Source organism: Dryobates pubescens, chromosome 2, assembly GCF_014839835.1.
Source record: "Dryobates pubescens isolate bDryPub1 chromosome 2, bDryPub1.pri, whole genome shotgun sequence".
NCBI classification, from domain to species: domain Eukaryota; kingdom Metazoa; phylum Chordata; class Aves; order Piciformes; family Picidae; genus Dryobates; species Dryobates pubescens.
Window position 1 is genome coordinate 49,998,030 of NC_071613.1, and position 14,913 is coordinate 50,012,942.

The 14,913-nt window shown below is 46.1% G+C and overlaps 1 protein-coding gene across 1 annotated transcript; it reads left to right on the forward strand.

Annotated features, from left to right (window-relative positions):
• Positions 1-766: 766 nt before the first annotated feature.
• On the forward strand, positions 767-14,482 carry LOC104296929 (carnosine N-methyltransferase 2-like). The gene is given in 11 exon segments (XM_009896789.2): positions 767-872; positions 2,253-2,387; positions 2,390-2,496; positions 2,498-2,574; positions 3,728-3,789; positions 5,161-5,299; positions 7,561-7,613; positions 11,618-11,725; positions 11,839-11,969; positions 12,992-13,085; positions 14,120-14,482. Coding segments are annotated over 11 exon segments (1,302 nt in total). The 5' UTR covers positions 767-832; the 3' UTR covers positions 14,476-14,482.
• The last annotated feature ends 431 nt before the right edge of the window (positions 14,483-14,913 follow it).

A 14,913-nucleotide genomic window follows, 5' to 3' on the forward strand; every position in this document is an offset into this window, starting at 1 on the left:
AGGAAGAAAATACCTAACTGATGAAAACACACTAAAAAAAGGGGGGGAAAAAGAATAAGAAACATTGCTGCAGAAGAAAAGAGCTCTGCTCATGAGAAAATCAAAGTTACATTACATGGACCTTAATCAGTAATTATAAATGGATCTAGTAATGCCTTGAAGAACTCCATAAAAATGCCAAGGATTTTCCTGACATTCATCAGCCTAAAATCTGATCACTATTTAGAAGATAAATCCATTTAAATTTGATTCCCAAAGACTAAGACATTGCTGCCTTGAGATGCATGTTGGAGTTTTGTCATAGTGGACTCATGGAGGTGGAGCACTGAGGGGGCTTGGCCCCGTAGATGACACCAGCCTTGGGCAGGCTTGCCCCTGGGACAAGTCAATGACCTGTTTCTCCAGGATCAGCCCAAACCTGACCCCCACAGCCACAGTGTGTGGGGGAAAAACACTGGTGCTTTGTTTTTCTTGCACTGCAGCTGGGCTCTAGCTTTAGCCATCATCTCTCTGATCAAACCCCCAGCTTTTCCAATGTGCACAAAAACACAGTTTAGAGCGGATTTAGTCACGAGCTTGCCAGAACAACCCAAAGCACAACATGTGGAGGGTACATCCTCCAAAGCCACCCTGTAGGCAGCTGGCCACAATGTGCTGTTGTTTCCAAGGCCAGAGGAACAAAGGTTGTTGTTGTAGGCTAATGCCGGCTCAGTTGTGGCATGCGCCTACGTGGGTTGTTTGGGCTGGGGGGGACATGGGAGGAGGGAGCAAGGAGGGGTATCAGCCCCCATTGGGTGTACAAGGAGGTTTCCAAGGGCTCTGCAGTTCCTGGATGCTGGAGGTTTCTCTGCAGCTCCTGTTGCTCTGGGGAGGTATGGCTTTCTGATGGGACCCACAGGGTGTCCATCCCTGGCGGTGGCTTGGTGGGGTGGAGTGGTGCCGGGGCCTGAGGCTGGGATGAGGCAGATGTGGCTTGGGGACATGAGTTAGCTGCAGCTGCAATGTGTGGGGTTTGCTTTACAAACACCAGGTGCCATCTCCAGCTGCATGGTTAGTGTCTGGGAGCTGGCATCTCTAGCAAAAATAGTTAGGGATGGAAATGGTTGGTGTAAAATCACCACCAGGGTGGTCATCAGGAGCCAAATTTGAATTTTAGAGTTGGTAAAGAGGCTCTGGTCTTTTCTCATCTTTGGTATGATTTTTTTGGTTAAGAACTGTGATGTGGCCATTTCTAGATTAACATGCTGTTGTGGCTCTGACTTGTGGTAGAGATAACTTAAGTCCATTCAGAAGCCAAATCTAGTATAAACTAACACAGATCGCTTGATGGTGAAGCATCCTGACCTGACAACGTGACCTTGGTCTCGGTGAGATGTGTGGGGCAGGCAGTGTTTTGGGGGAGGGACTTCAGTGAGGGAGGAGGGTTTTTTTGTTGCCTGCTAAATCTGTTCTGCCTTCAGGGAGAGTGAGTGGAGAGGATCCTAATGGCATGCTTTCTGCCATTGAACTTGCGTGGCTGCGTAAAGTCTCCTTTCCTTTTTAGCTTTGTGTTATTAGACTTTGGTCAAAAGGAGGGATTCATGGATGCTGTAATTCTTGGTGAGAGAAAAGGCCAAATTGAGGGAGCACTCAGGATTTTCTGTATTTGTCATAATGATCACTGCTCCTTCAGTTGTGCCATCCCACCCTGGAGACCTTCAGCTATCTCCAACTTGGCCAGCTGTTCCCCCTCTCCCCCAAAAATGTTTTCTTGCTCTCTAAGCCCAGAAGTTATCAAGCAGAGTGGCATAAGGCTGGGCTTGCTGCCCCTCACCCTGGCTCCCATCCCTCTTGCAGGGCAGGGACAAGAGAGTGCCAGACTGCCCAGGCTGCAGCATCCCCTAGTAGATACGGATGTTATGGTCTGCTTTCCCCTGAATTAATTGGTGATGTTATAAACCATTTACTCAGGTCTCTGGGCGTTCAGCAAGACCTTCTTCATCCTGGAGAAAGTGAGGATCTCCAACAAAATTCCCCAGTCTGCCCATCAGGCAGCAGCAGCATAAGAAGGATGTAGGAGAGCAGCTCGTCCCACCCAGGGCAACGAGCACAAAGGAGAGGCAAGGTTCAAGACAGATTAAAAACCGGTTGGAAATAGCCCCCCGAGTCTGCCTGATACCAGCGGACACTCCTCCACCACTCTGACCCAGCTTTGGAACGTTCAGAAGTCTCATTTAGTCCCTTTTCCTTTGTCTTTCTCCCCTTGAGAGCAGCTCAGCTCCCCTGCGATGAGGACGGCACCGCAGACGTCAGGCCTCGGGCGTCGCCCGCCCCAGCCGCTCGCTGCCTCCCCGCGGGGCTCGGGTTTCGCCTTCTCGCTCCAGTGACGCTGGCTGTCCTGACAGGTGCCGGCAGAGCCGTGGCCGCACGCCGGGGTCACCGCCCGTGTTGCGATGGGGTGAGCACCGAGGGGCGGCAGGTGGACATGTTAACGTAGGGGGCAGGCACCTTGCTAATCCCCCAGGACCGTTCCCAGCCGCCGTGTCCCGGCGCGACACCCACCTCGACCATGGACTCGACCCCAGAAATGAAGAGGTACGTGGATTTTGGAGGGGAATGAGGGCACATCTTTTCCTGCAGCCGGAATAGCCAGTACCCGTAGTTCCCATGTCACAGAAGGATGTGCGCAAGGTGGGAGTAACAGCAGCTGTGCCCATGTCCTTGGAGGGATGAGGGCTAAGCTAGCCTTTGTGAGGAGACCTTTGAGTCTGCTAGCAGCCTTAGTTTAGGTATAATGAAATTATGAGGTGGTGTTGCAATCAGTGTTGCTAGAAACATTGGGAGTTAAGGATTTCTTCAATTTAAAGGTGACACTGTGAACTCCCTCTGTGCCCTGCACCTGCAGTCCATAATGCAACCTGCTCAGTTCATGGAGAGGACAAGGTTTAGCCTTGCTAGCAATGAGCTTCCACTTAGGCAGGAGCTGTAGCAGGACCTCCTGCCCACGAGCATTCTGCTGCCTGACAGTCAGTGTGTCAGTCCTCCTATGTGCTGTCAGGGTCCTGGGATGGGCAGCACCAGCCCAAGGTATTGCAGATTTTATAGGAAGTCCATTTGGTTCCCGGCAGTAATTAAGCCTTGTTTCACCTTCCCAGCAACAAGTGTTAATCAGTCTAAGAAATGCTGCCTGGGGAGTAATGACAAAAAACTCAGTGGAAGAGTTATCTTGGCGTCATCCATCCGGGTGAATACTTGTGCTGCAGTCTATCCAGGTCACCTGGCAGGTCTCCTGGGATGGCTGGAAACGTTTGACCGGTCAGAAATGGAGTTCATGTCCCCAGGATCTTTTAGCACTTCAAATACTGAAACTCACTATAGCACTTTCCTAATTTCACTGCTGTTTCTTCTGCTCCATTCATGGTTAAAGGTTTCACAGGGTGTGTCATATTAGGTCAATGTCTTCCAATGCATTGACTGGTTATCCATTCTTCAGAGGTAGGAGAAGCTTCCCAACACATCTCAGACAAGCGCTGGTGCAGGTGGCCAGTTCATTGCTGATGCTCATGGGTGATCAGCTGAACGAGAAGTTTTGGCTTTCCTTAGTCTACTTAAAGAGAACAAATAGCATTGATTACCAGGCAAGGAACATCTGTCCTGGAGTATTTTACTTTTGTTCTGCATTTTCAATGCAGCTTCAAAAAAGCATGCAGGTTCTTCAAATAACTGAAGCACTCTATTTTCCTTCCAGGAATAGATTCCCCAGCACGAATTTTGAAGCAGAGATTCTGACAGCTCCACATGATGATTCAGGTATTTAAGAGAACAAACAAATAAGCTATTAAAGGAAAATATACTCAGCTTGCTGCCACTACAGACATGTTTTAATTATTTTTTAGTTGGGGATTGTTTGGGAAGAAAAAGACACAGTATGCTAAACCGACTACAGTTCAAGTTTAGGTTAGAGTATGCATCCAAAGTGTGGAGGATGGATATTGGTATCTTGACCTCCAATAGGGCTGAACATAGAGTCTCCATGCATACCTACCAGAAACACAGCTGCCAAGGATATGTGCTTTTGGAAGCAATAAGGGCGTTTGATGTAAGATTGCACAGCCCTGCATGAGACACAGCTAAAAGCAAATGAGAAATAAGCAGCTCCTCCAAAGGGAAAAATGAGGATCAAGGTGTTTTGCTGAGTCCTGTCCTTCATCCTCATTTTGTTTAGGGGGAAAGGCTGAATGCTACCTTTCCAGTGCTGATCTCTCATACTGAAGTCTGGCATGATGACTGCCTTACTACTGCAGCCCTCTGTCTGAGGCTGACATCAGAGCCAGTACTCAGCTGCATGACATCTTCTCATAAGCCTTAAGTCTTAGCATTATAGTTACTCTTCAGACCAGCAGCCATAGCAGCTGACCAGAGCTTGTGCCCTGGCAGCAGCACTGTCATTAGGATGAGACAGCAGGAAGGTGAGTTTTTGCAATAATTGCTTGCAACCCCTTGAGTAGCCCTGGGCGTTGGTTCAGAGATGGAAATCTTGGTCTCAGCCAGCTACATTTGAGCATAAGCCTGCTTAGATAAAAAGCTTTTGCTACCAGTTACCCTCCTGACCAAAAGCTACAGTTCCCAGTAGGAGTTCACCTCTCCAGCAGTATGTTGCCATCCCATGCTGGCAAGAGTCAGAAATGAGGAGCACAGGGCTGACTATTTTTGCTTGAGCTGCAGGTGACTGGTTTTGTATTGCATCGCCCCTCCTAGCAAATGTGCCAACAATTGGCAATTTCAGTTACAGCACCCAGCATGTCTGGCACCTGCTGTGTGATTCCCTTCAACTTCTTGCCTGAGTCATCCAGAAGAGCACTCCAGTCACCGCCCTTTCTGCAAACCCAGTACCATGTATCTGGTTAAGCATTTTGGAGACATTTTCTTGAGGCTGACCTGGAGTAATGAGGCACTTAACAAATATGCTCATGTAAAAGGGCATCTAAGACCCTGAGTGTGAAGAAGTCTGAAAGTGTTCATCTGAGCCCACCTGTATGGGTGGCTCCTGGGCCATGCCTCATTTGTACCATCTTTACCATCTCTGGCTTCTGTTGAGCTGGGTTTCTTCCATGAGGTGAGTGCTTTAATCTTTCACTTACCTTGAAACCACTAAGACACAATTTTAATTCCTTCCCTAAGAGCTGTATGTGATCCCTTCCATGAGAAGTCTCACAGCTGAGGAGTATGTAGAGGCCTTTAAGTCATTTTTGGATCATTCTACAGAGCACCAGTGCATGGATGAGTTCAACAAGGAAGAAATGCCCAACATCATGGCTAGGTAAGGAGCACTTCCTCCAGGGTGGGAAAGGCATCTGTTATCCTAAGGGCAACCTACATAGAAAGGTCAGCAAACATGCTTAAAGATTTGCTGGGGCAGGAATGAACTTTTAATGCTTTTCACTTTTAAGTCCCTTAATAGCAGTCTTCAGGCTGTTTTGTGTAATGACTCCAGAACACGTGCTACTTCGATCAATAAGCTCTGCTGCTGCTCAGCTTACGTGGAGGAAAGAATCAAGACCTCATTTTCATGTCCCTCTCTTTTCATTAGCTGATTTCCCAGGGATTAAACACTGGGGGTTTTGTTGTTCATTTGTTGTTGTTTTTCAAGAGAAAGCTCCCCCATGCTCTCTGTGTGCTTTTGGGACTTCATCACCCATCAGTCCAAACAGAAACACATCTCTGATTCCCTTCTAGTGACTAATTCCTCAATCCCCTGAAATCTCCTTATTTCTACCCTAAGTCGATTTGCATTGTTTCAGTACCAACTGACGATCAGTTTTGTGAAGCACTGATGCAATACATTAATCCTGCAGATAGTTTTAGAACAGCCTAGATCCAAACCACAAGAAAGTTCTTTCAAGTCTGGGTAATTTTTGGATTGTTGTAGAAGCTGTATCCTCAACTGAGGAAAAAAAACCAAAACCAAACAAAATAGGCAGGCACATTTTTATCCTACAGAACATTTATATATATATATATACACACACACATATATGTATATAAAAAATAAGCAATGAAATAGTTATTTTAAAATTAATTAGTATGGGGAAATTTTAATCTAAAAACTTAAGTGAATTTTATGTTATGCAAAATATTGTGGCTTCCTGTGCTGCTAATTGTAGGTCTGTCAAAGGGTCTTGTCCCTCTTTAGGGCTAAGGCGCCTTGACTAGCTCACACACTCCAGGATTTACTACTCCTTCCCCTCTGATTGAATCACAGTATAACTAAGGTTGGAAGAGACCCCAAGGATCATCGAGTCCAACCTGTCTCCACAGACCTCATGACTAGACCATGGCACCAAGTGCCACGTCCAATCTGAAAGCTGTTTAACTGCCACCAGAAGACACCCAGCTTGGGAGGGCTGAGCATGGGGCAGGTGGTGAGGTTGCATTAAGCAAATCAAAACATGGTGGTTTGGGTGGGTTTTGCTTTTTTATGTCCTTAATGGAAAAGCCAAATGGCTTTTTGCTCATTAGTGCTGCTATTACACTACCTGTGCTATGACTCTCCCTATGTTTCAGGACACTCTACAATTATCCAAGCACATTTCATCCTGCACAGTTTGAACTGGGCCCAAGCTGGTGGAAATCAGGCAGGGAATAGATGTCCAAACCATCCCAGCATGGCTGCAACTCCCTTCTCCCAGAGCAGAGCTCTGGCAGCAGAAACCAGCAGGCCAAGAGGAACTGCTGGCACACAGCACCTGCCTACAAACACCTAAAGGATATGAAAATGGGGCTGGGTTCTTTCTAGTGGTGCCCAGGGACAGCACAAGGGGCAAGGGGCAGAAACTGGAACCCAGGAGGCTCCATCATTGCTGTGGTGTTTCCTGAGATGGTGTGTGGGGAACTCAGTGCCTTCCTGACAGCAGAATAAGACCATAAAGCAGGTCAGAGCAGCAAGGCACCTTGAGCCTGGGCTTCTCATCCTCAAGCCAGGCTGGTTTTAGATATTCTGCTAGGAGTGACATGATTGGAGTATTTTTTGGTCTTTTCACAAGAATTTTGTCTAAGATAAAAATTATTAAAGATTCTGACATGTCTTCCCAATTTCAAACCAAGATTAATGTTGAAAAGAGAGGATTTCTAGTCACCTGGAAAGCCTGATTTTTTACTTTATCTGAGCATTTACATCCAACGATGGCAACTCATATAGGTCTGCTGAAGGTGTGGAGGTTTCTCTCTGGCTCATCTTGCACCTGCCCCCCAGCAGTGTCCATTCCAGCCAGGCACAGCCCTGCTATCCTCACAGGGAACCCTTTTCCTTGGGTTTCCCAAGGCCTTTGTGTGTGGTGCCAGCCACAGTTTGAAGGAAACTCTCTGGCAAAGGATGAGAAACATTCTACCCTGATGCTTACTACACTTTGAAATACGAGCTTGCTAATACAGGGCTGGCTCCCACCATGTAGCTGGGCTCCAAAGGGATTCATGTGGACAAACATGAAAATTCCTGGGCTAGCATGGCATCCAAGATACTAAAATTAAAGCATGAAGCCATGTGACATAGTGTGGCTAAGTGATGTGTGCTTCTAATTTCAGTCTTGGAAACGGAAAATCAACGATCAATGTTCTGGGAGTTGGAAGCGGCACAGGTAAGGAGCTGATGGTAGGGGATGGAGGTCCTTATGGGTAGCAGAAAGTGACACTGATATTTTGAGCAGTAGGGATGACTCCTCAGGAGTACATAGCAGTGTTTCTCATTTAAATAGAATAATAGAATCATAGATGGCTTTGGATTAGAAAGCATCTTTAAAGGCCCCCTGGTCCAATGATCCTGTAGTGTACAGGGACACCTCAGGTTGCTCAGAGCCCCATCCAACCTGACTTTGAATGTTTCCAGGGATGGGGCATCTATCACCTCTCTGGGAAAGCTGTGCCAGTGCCTCACTACTCTCACTGTAAAAGACGTCTTCTTTCTGTCTAGTCTAAATCTCCCCCACTTTTAGTTTAAAACCATCATCCCTTGTCTTATCTTCTTGGCCTGAAATAGTGAACAGCAAAACAGGATGAGGAGCCAGGAAGAAGGTGATGCTCCCTCCCTTCCTCCCCCATCTCACTTCTGAAATACTCCTGCCCAAATCTTTACAAGAAGTGGGATGAGTGTGCTGATTTTAGCTTAATCTCTGCCTCTTGATGACTCCTGCCTGATTTTATATGTTCTAAAGTAAAGGTCCTACTCTGGGTTAGGTACAAGGGCATCTTCAAACCTTGTTGGAGAGAATAAGAGATATCCAAGAGTTCATTCCACTCAAAGTTCTGTCTTAGAGTATCCCACCTGAAGAGATCTTTCCTTTTTACTTCACTTTTAGGGATCTCAGAGGCCAAGCTGAGCAATGCTCTGCTCCAGGTGCTGCAAAAGCAGCTGGCCACAACCATAAGCACAGGGCTGCATCAGCTTTTTCAAGGCATTTGTCTTTGTTAGTGCTGTGCTTTTATCCAGTGATAGGTAGGGTTTGATTACAAATGATATTTGCTCCCAGAGAGAAATCCATCTTTTGAAATAATAGTTTTAATGCTGTGCTAAATGCACTTGTGGTTAAAATAAAACAGGTGAATCATCCAAACTTGCTCCTAGGGAAACTGGGGGACAATAAAAAGCAGAGAGAAGGGACAGTTTGGTTTGCCAGCGTTTGGTTTTGCTTTAAAGCATATTTACAGCTCAACTTTAAGTGTTAATACTTTTAAATGAACATCATTTTATCACTTTTTTTTTTTTGTTCTTGAGTAAAATAGCACTGAATTGTTTTCCCCAATGGGGAATACGTTGGAGCATATGAGAAAACAAGCAGGAAGAAATCATCCAGTTCTCAATTACACTCTATTTTAAACCCAAATTCTGACTAACAAAACAAACAAACAACAACAAAACCCCCACAAAAACCCAAAACCCAACCTCAGCACCAAACCCAAACAAAACAGAAGGGAATAGACTGCATCTTCCTCCTTTTTCCTTATTTCCTCTTTAGAAGCTGTTGTAATGGAAAGGTAAAAATCTCTAAAATTGCCCAGATTTGCTGCAGAAGTACCCCTCCAGAAGACAAAACAGGGATGCAGGGGTGCAGACTTGCACCCCCCCTCAGCTTACCCATGGCTGCAGCCAGGGAGAGGAGACAGCTAGGATGGCATTGAGCAAAAGGTTATATCTGATCCCTGACCTTTCCAGACTTGGACTCTGATTTCAGAGAGCTCCCTGAATTAGTTTAGTTGACAAAAATATTAATGGGGGTTAGTGACTAACTCCACGTCTTAAGAAACTGTTGACATTTTCTGATTGACCACAGTTTCCTGTGGCTGGTTGAAATATCCTGGCTGTAACCTCCCAGTTGGAGCCAGGGTGGGTTGCTCTTTGTAGAGGGGTTCCACTCTGGCTTCTGGAGTACCTTGCTATGGTTAGTGCTGAAGGGTTGTTGCTGGTAGGGCAAGCTGGAGCAGAGAAATTTCTGCTCTGAAGCGTTGTATTTTACTGCTTGTTTTTGCAGTCACCCCAGACTGGATTTTAGGGCATTTTATAGGGATGGAGTGAAAAGAAAAACCTGGACATCTTTGAAGATGCATGGTTGCTGTTGATACCCTGATTTGCCACCCTAAGTAGATCCAGGGCACAGGGCAGCAAAGCTCCTCCCTGAGCCTGCAGGGAGCCCACAACAGCACCTCTAATTGCTGGTGATCCCTATGCCAGGCACATCCTACGTGGCATTTGGGACTATCTGAAGTGATTCAGCTGCTTGCTATAGGGATCTTTCTTCCTGTCAGCAATATTGATCCATACATCTACCTTCAACAGATGGAGCAGCAGCCTCTTTCCTTGTGCCTTTGGCCAGCCCTGCACCTTTGCCACAGTGTTCCTCAAGGATCTGGGATATTTTTTTTCTCCATTTTCAAAAGACTCATCCTTCCTTATATGTCCCTGTAGTGCTGGCACGACTGGTATTTCCCTCCTTAAATTCTGTTTACTGCAACACCTGCCAATGATGATGACTTTTCTGATAGCTGGTACATCAGCTGAAAGGCTGGAGGAGATGCAGTATCTTGTATCAATCCCTCTGTGTGTGACATTTGCAAGGAGAGGATTATTTTTAGGCCCAGCCATCAGATATGACAGGAGTCTCAGGAAGGTGCACCCAGGGTGGTCACTTCTGCTGTTTATTTGCATAGTCCCAGATGAACCAGATGGATTTTGTGCACTTGGTGGACTGTGGCCTTTCTGAAAGAAACAAGGATGACTTCCACCACTTGGGAAGAGGCTGAGAACTTCCTAGGACAGAAGGATAGGTTGCCACCTGCTCCTCTAGAAATTAAACAGCAACAGAGGATCATCAGTAGCTTGTATATATATATATCGATATGTATATGCCATGGTTTACTTGATTAGATGGTGTTGGGTGATAGCTTGGACTTGATGATCTCAAAGGTCTTTTCCATCTGGTTAATTCTAGTCTATTCTAGTCTAGTCTATAATTTGCAGGGTACCTACACACAAATATAGAATTTTCTGTTTGCAACTCCAAGATATTAAGTAACTAGTTAGCAGATGCCCAGAGCTGAGACCATGTGGCTGGTCCCCAAAGAGGAAAGAGCCAGAGAACTGTATGTCAATGGGTTTTCCTCTTGTCATGCAGGTCCCCAGGTCTCTAAACCATGTCACACCAGCAGCAGAGCAGCCATCACCTCCCTAGGGCTGTGCCAAAGGGATGGGCCACCCTGTGGCATGCTGCAGTTGCACAACTGTGCTGATTCCCTCCATGCCCCAAGTCAAACTTTGTGGTTTTGTTGAAAACCATGCTTCATGGGTTTGGTTCTTTTCAGATATTGATCTCTAATTGTTTTGACCTGTCTGTCCCATGACCCAGAGCATGGCCATTAGCAGGTTTCTGCACTGTTGCTTATCTTTGCCTTGTTTTCAGTCTTACCTGCAAATATCTATAACCTCCAGGAGTGAGATATCATGGTGAGACTGGTTAAATGCCACATGGTAGAGAGTGCTTAATTTCTGCCTGGGAGATTTCCTGGCAGCAGGGCAGTAGGTGCACAGACATCCTTGGATAGGATAGGATAGGATAGGATAAACCAGGTTGGAAGAGACCTTCAAGATCATTGTGTCCAACCTATCATCCAACACCACCTAATCAACTAAACCATGCAACCAAGCACCCTACCAAGTCTCCTCCTAAACACCTCTAATGATGGGGACTTCACCACCTCCCCAGGCAGCCCATTCCAATGGGCAATCACTCTCTCTGTGTAGAATTTCTTCCTAACATCCAGTCTGACCCACCCCTGGTGCAGCTTGAGACTGTGTCCTCTTGTTCTGGTGCTGGTTGCCTGGCAGAAGAGACCAGCCCCTGCCTGGCTACAATCTCCCTTCAGGTAGTTGTAGAGAGCAATAAGGTCTCCCCTGACCCTCCTCTTCTCCAGGCAAACAACCCCAGCTCCCTCAGCCTCTCCTCACGGGGCTGTGTTCCAAACCCCTCCCCAGCTTTGTTGCCCTTCTTTGGACACCTTCCAGCCAGTCAACATCCTTCCTAAACTGAGGGGCCCAGAACTGGACACAGGACTCAAGGTAATGCATTGTAATGCATTTGTGTTTACTGAATAGGTGAGCAGGATTTGAAAATGATCAGGATACTACAGGCTGCACACCCAGGGATCCCTATTGACAATGAAATTGTAGAGCCCAACCCACAGCACGTGGCAGCTTACAAAGGTAAGGCTGTACCTACCTGCCTGCCTGGGCTATAGCAAGGACCAGCAATTTGAACTGTCAGTTTTTTCTGCTGGTCTGTGAAATTCATGTTTTACTTCTACTTTTCAAAACAGAGTTGGTGAATCAAGCTCCAGATCTCCAGAATGTCTCTTTCATTTGGCACCAGATGACTTCCTCCAAGTATGAACAACAGGTGAAAGAGAGAGGCACACATAAGAAATTCGACTTCATCCATATGATCCAGGTAATGGAGCACTGCTTTAATATAGGAGAATTAGCTTTAGCTACTCTCCACATTTCTGCTGTATGCATGAAGTTGTGGACACTAGAGCTCAGAAGTTTTCCAATGAGCAATAATTTCTGCAGCAGCTCTACAAAGAGCAACCCTCATTTTCCAAGTTCTGGTCTCTGATTTGTAGTGGTTTAACTGTGGATATTTGGTGCTAGTGAGTAATAAACCAGGATGGATCTCAGGCAATCACAAGTCACAACTATGCTTTGCTGCTGAAAAAAACCCTTGGATTTCTTGCCTTATCAGAGTCATTCAGATGACACTGAAGGAAAAAAACTCAGTGAGCAAACACCTATGTCAGGTTTTGGGGTCAGAAAGTTCACTGCTGTGTCTCTAATACTGGTGACACTGATGTTGCATGTGACAATTACATTTTGTGGGAAAGAAATAAAAGTAAGGAAATCTATTGTTTTCTTACTTCACTGGCTTTTCATTTTCCTTGTATTTAATTTGCTTTTCATTTCATAAGAGCTGAGCTCACAACCAGAGAGTGTTTTAGGATTTGAGGGCTGGATCAAGGACTAAACACAAGTTCCAGGGGTAGCCTTTGAAATGAGCCTTGCTTCGTCCTAGTGCAAATTCCTAAGTGTCCAACAGAGGTCCAGCCTGTTCACAGCCCAGACATGCCCAAGAAATGCTCCTGGTGATAAGGACCATCCACAGAAAGCAGGGGCTCACCTCTGCCCACATTTTCCAACCACAAAACTGCATTGAGCTTGAAAAGCAGATTAGCATCTGACTGGTGGCCAAGGATGAGCAGAATGTCCATGGAACGGATCCCAGGCTGTTGGTGCCAGCAGAGAGCTGGAAATGTTCGGTCCTGTGGGGCATCCCTAAACATGTGTGATGAGTCAGGAGAAGCTGGAAAGGAACTGGGAAGTGATTTAAAACACAAAGAAAGGGTTTAAGCCTTTGAAGGGCCATTGCACTGGGGAGGAGGACTTACTGCTGTGTGCAAATCTTGTCATTTCTAGATGCTGTACCGTGTAGAGGATATACCAAACACTATCAAGTTCTTCCACAGCTGCCTCGACCATCATGGTAAACTCCTGATCATAATTTTGTCAGGTAAGAGGCACCTTTTATTTCTCACTTGATTGCTGGTGCTTTGAAGAGCTTTGAAGTTTGAAGGCCACAAATAGGTGTTGTGGGATTTCAGTAGCACTTGTTCTATAATAATTAAATAAAACAAATGCTGTATTTCATAGGGAGCATGCAATCTGAGCCTCTTGGAGCATAATGTCTGATGGGACCACTTAGCTCTAGCCTTTGTGCTCTAGCTTCCTTGATTATGATGCAGATTAATTGCTCCATACCTCAAATAGACCTCCTGCTGTGAAATTACTGGATAGAGGGAAGTGTGGCTGTTCATGGATGAGGCTCAGTCCTTCCTGGTGAAATCAGCACTGCAAAAACAAAAGCTAAGATGTGGGAGGACCTGTCTTTGAGCTCTTCTCTCTGCAGATCCCAGCAGGACAGTTGGGTACTGGGCTTTATGGCAGGACAGTAAAAAGAGGCACTTACACTATTAAAACTTATTTTTTAAAAGGAGTGTTTTCCCCAATGTGCCTTTCATGAATCCCTGGCTCATAGTGCAGTGGATGAAGCACACTTCTCCATGTTTGCCATTAAAACTCATCCTACTGGCAATGTGAGAAGGTTTCCCTTGCTAGCTGGGATTGGCTTTTTCAGGTATGTATCCTTTGATGTGCACTTAAAATTGGGTCCAATGTATAAAAACACCTTCACTTCTCTAGCAAAGAGACATTAAACAAGCAACATGCATGTGCAGGCGCAGAGTGAGTTGGTGTACTCTGAGTGCTCTCTTCCAACTGGACAAATCCCATGTTGGAGACCCTCTCTTAGGAGTTTCCTTTAAGCAAGAGAGTTCTGGAAGGAAGGCTGAGGGACATCACAGTTTTAAACCTCTTCAGGCACAAATATATGTAAGTGGACTCAAGGAAAGGGAAACCACTTCTCCTGCTTCTGGAAAGGTCTGGACCAGCAGTGAAGGAGTACTTCAGGCTCACACAGTAGTTGCATTAGTTGGTGTCTGACTGCTTTGATTTTTGCAAAAGTAACCTTCTCTCCTGCTCTGGCAGACAGTAGCGGATGGGCCAGCTTATGGAAGAAGTACAGACACTGCTTGCCTTCCACTGACAATGGCCACTACATCACCTCCAATGGCATCACAGAGATTTTAAAGAGACTGGGTATTGAATATCGTGCCTACGAGTTCCCGTCGGGCTGGGATATCACCGAGTGCTTTATCGAGGGGGACCCAGTTGGAGGCCTCATGATGGATTTCCTGACAGGGACAAAAAACTTCCTGGGCACAGCCCCGCCAGGACTGCGGCAGCAGCTGCAGGAGGCTCTCTGCCAGCCTGAGTGCAGCAGCAAAAAGGATGGGAGAATCATCTTCAGCAACAACTTGAGTATGATTGTGGTTGAATCCTAGAGTCCAGACTGCAGCAGAAAAGCTGAAGGGAGGATGGAGGTGATACAGTTATAGAATGTGTAGCTTTGAAAGAAGGCAACTGGCAGGCAAGAAGGCAAGAAAGTAGAGTTCAGCTGCAACCTCCCATGCCCAGCCAACAGCAGCAGAGCCACCTGCAACACAAGGCATGAGCTCTTTGTCCCGCTGATGTCAGGACCAAGATGCTGAAATCTGGCTATTTCATCCAGCCCTAGGAGAACATGTTCTAGAAAGTAAAGAGCTTCATCTCACTATAAGCCTAAATGGACTTGGTTTTTATAACACTATGCAGCCTGTCTGTGACTTGACAGAGGGATTTCCAATTTTCCATATAGCAAGCACCTTTACATACCTAAAGATGTAACTGTATGACCTGGCACTGCTTTGCAGCCAGGAGGAGGCTGCAGTCGTTGTGCTGGC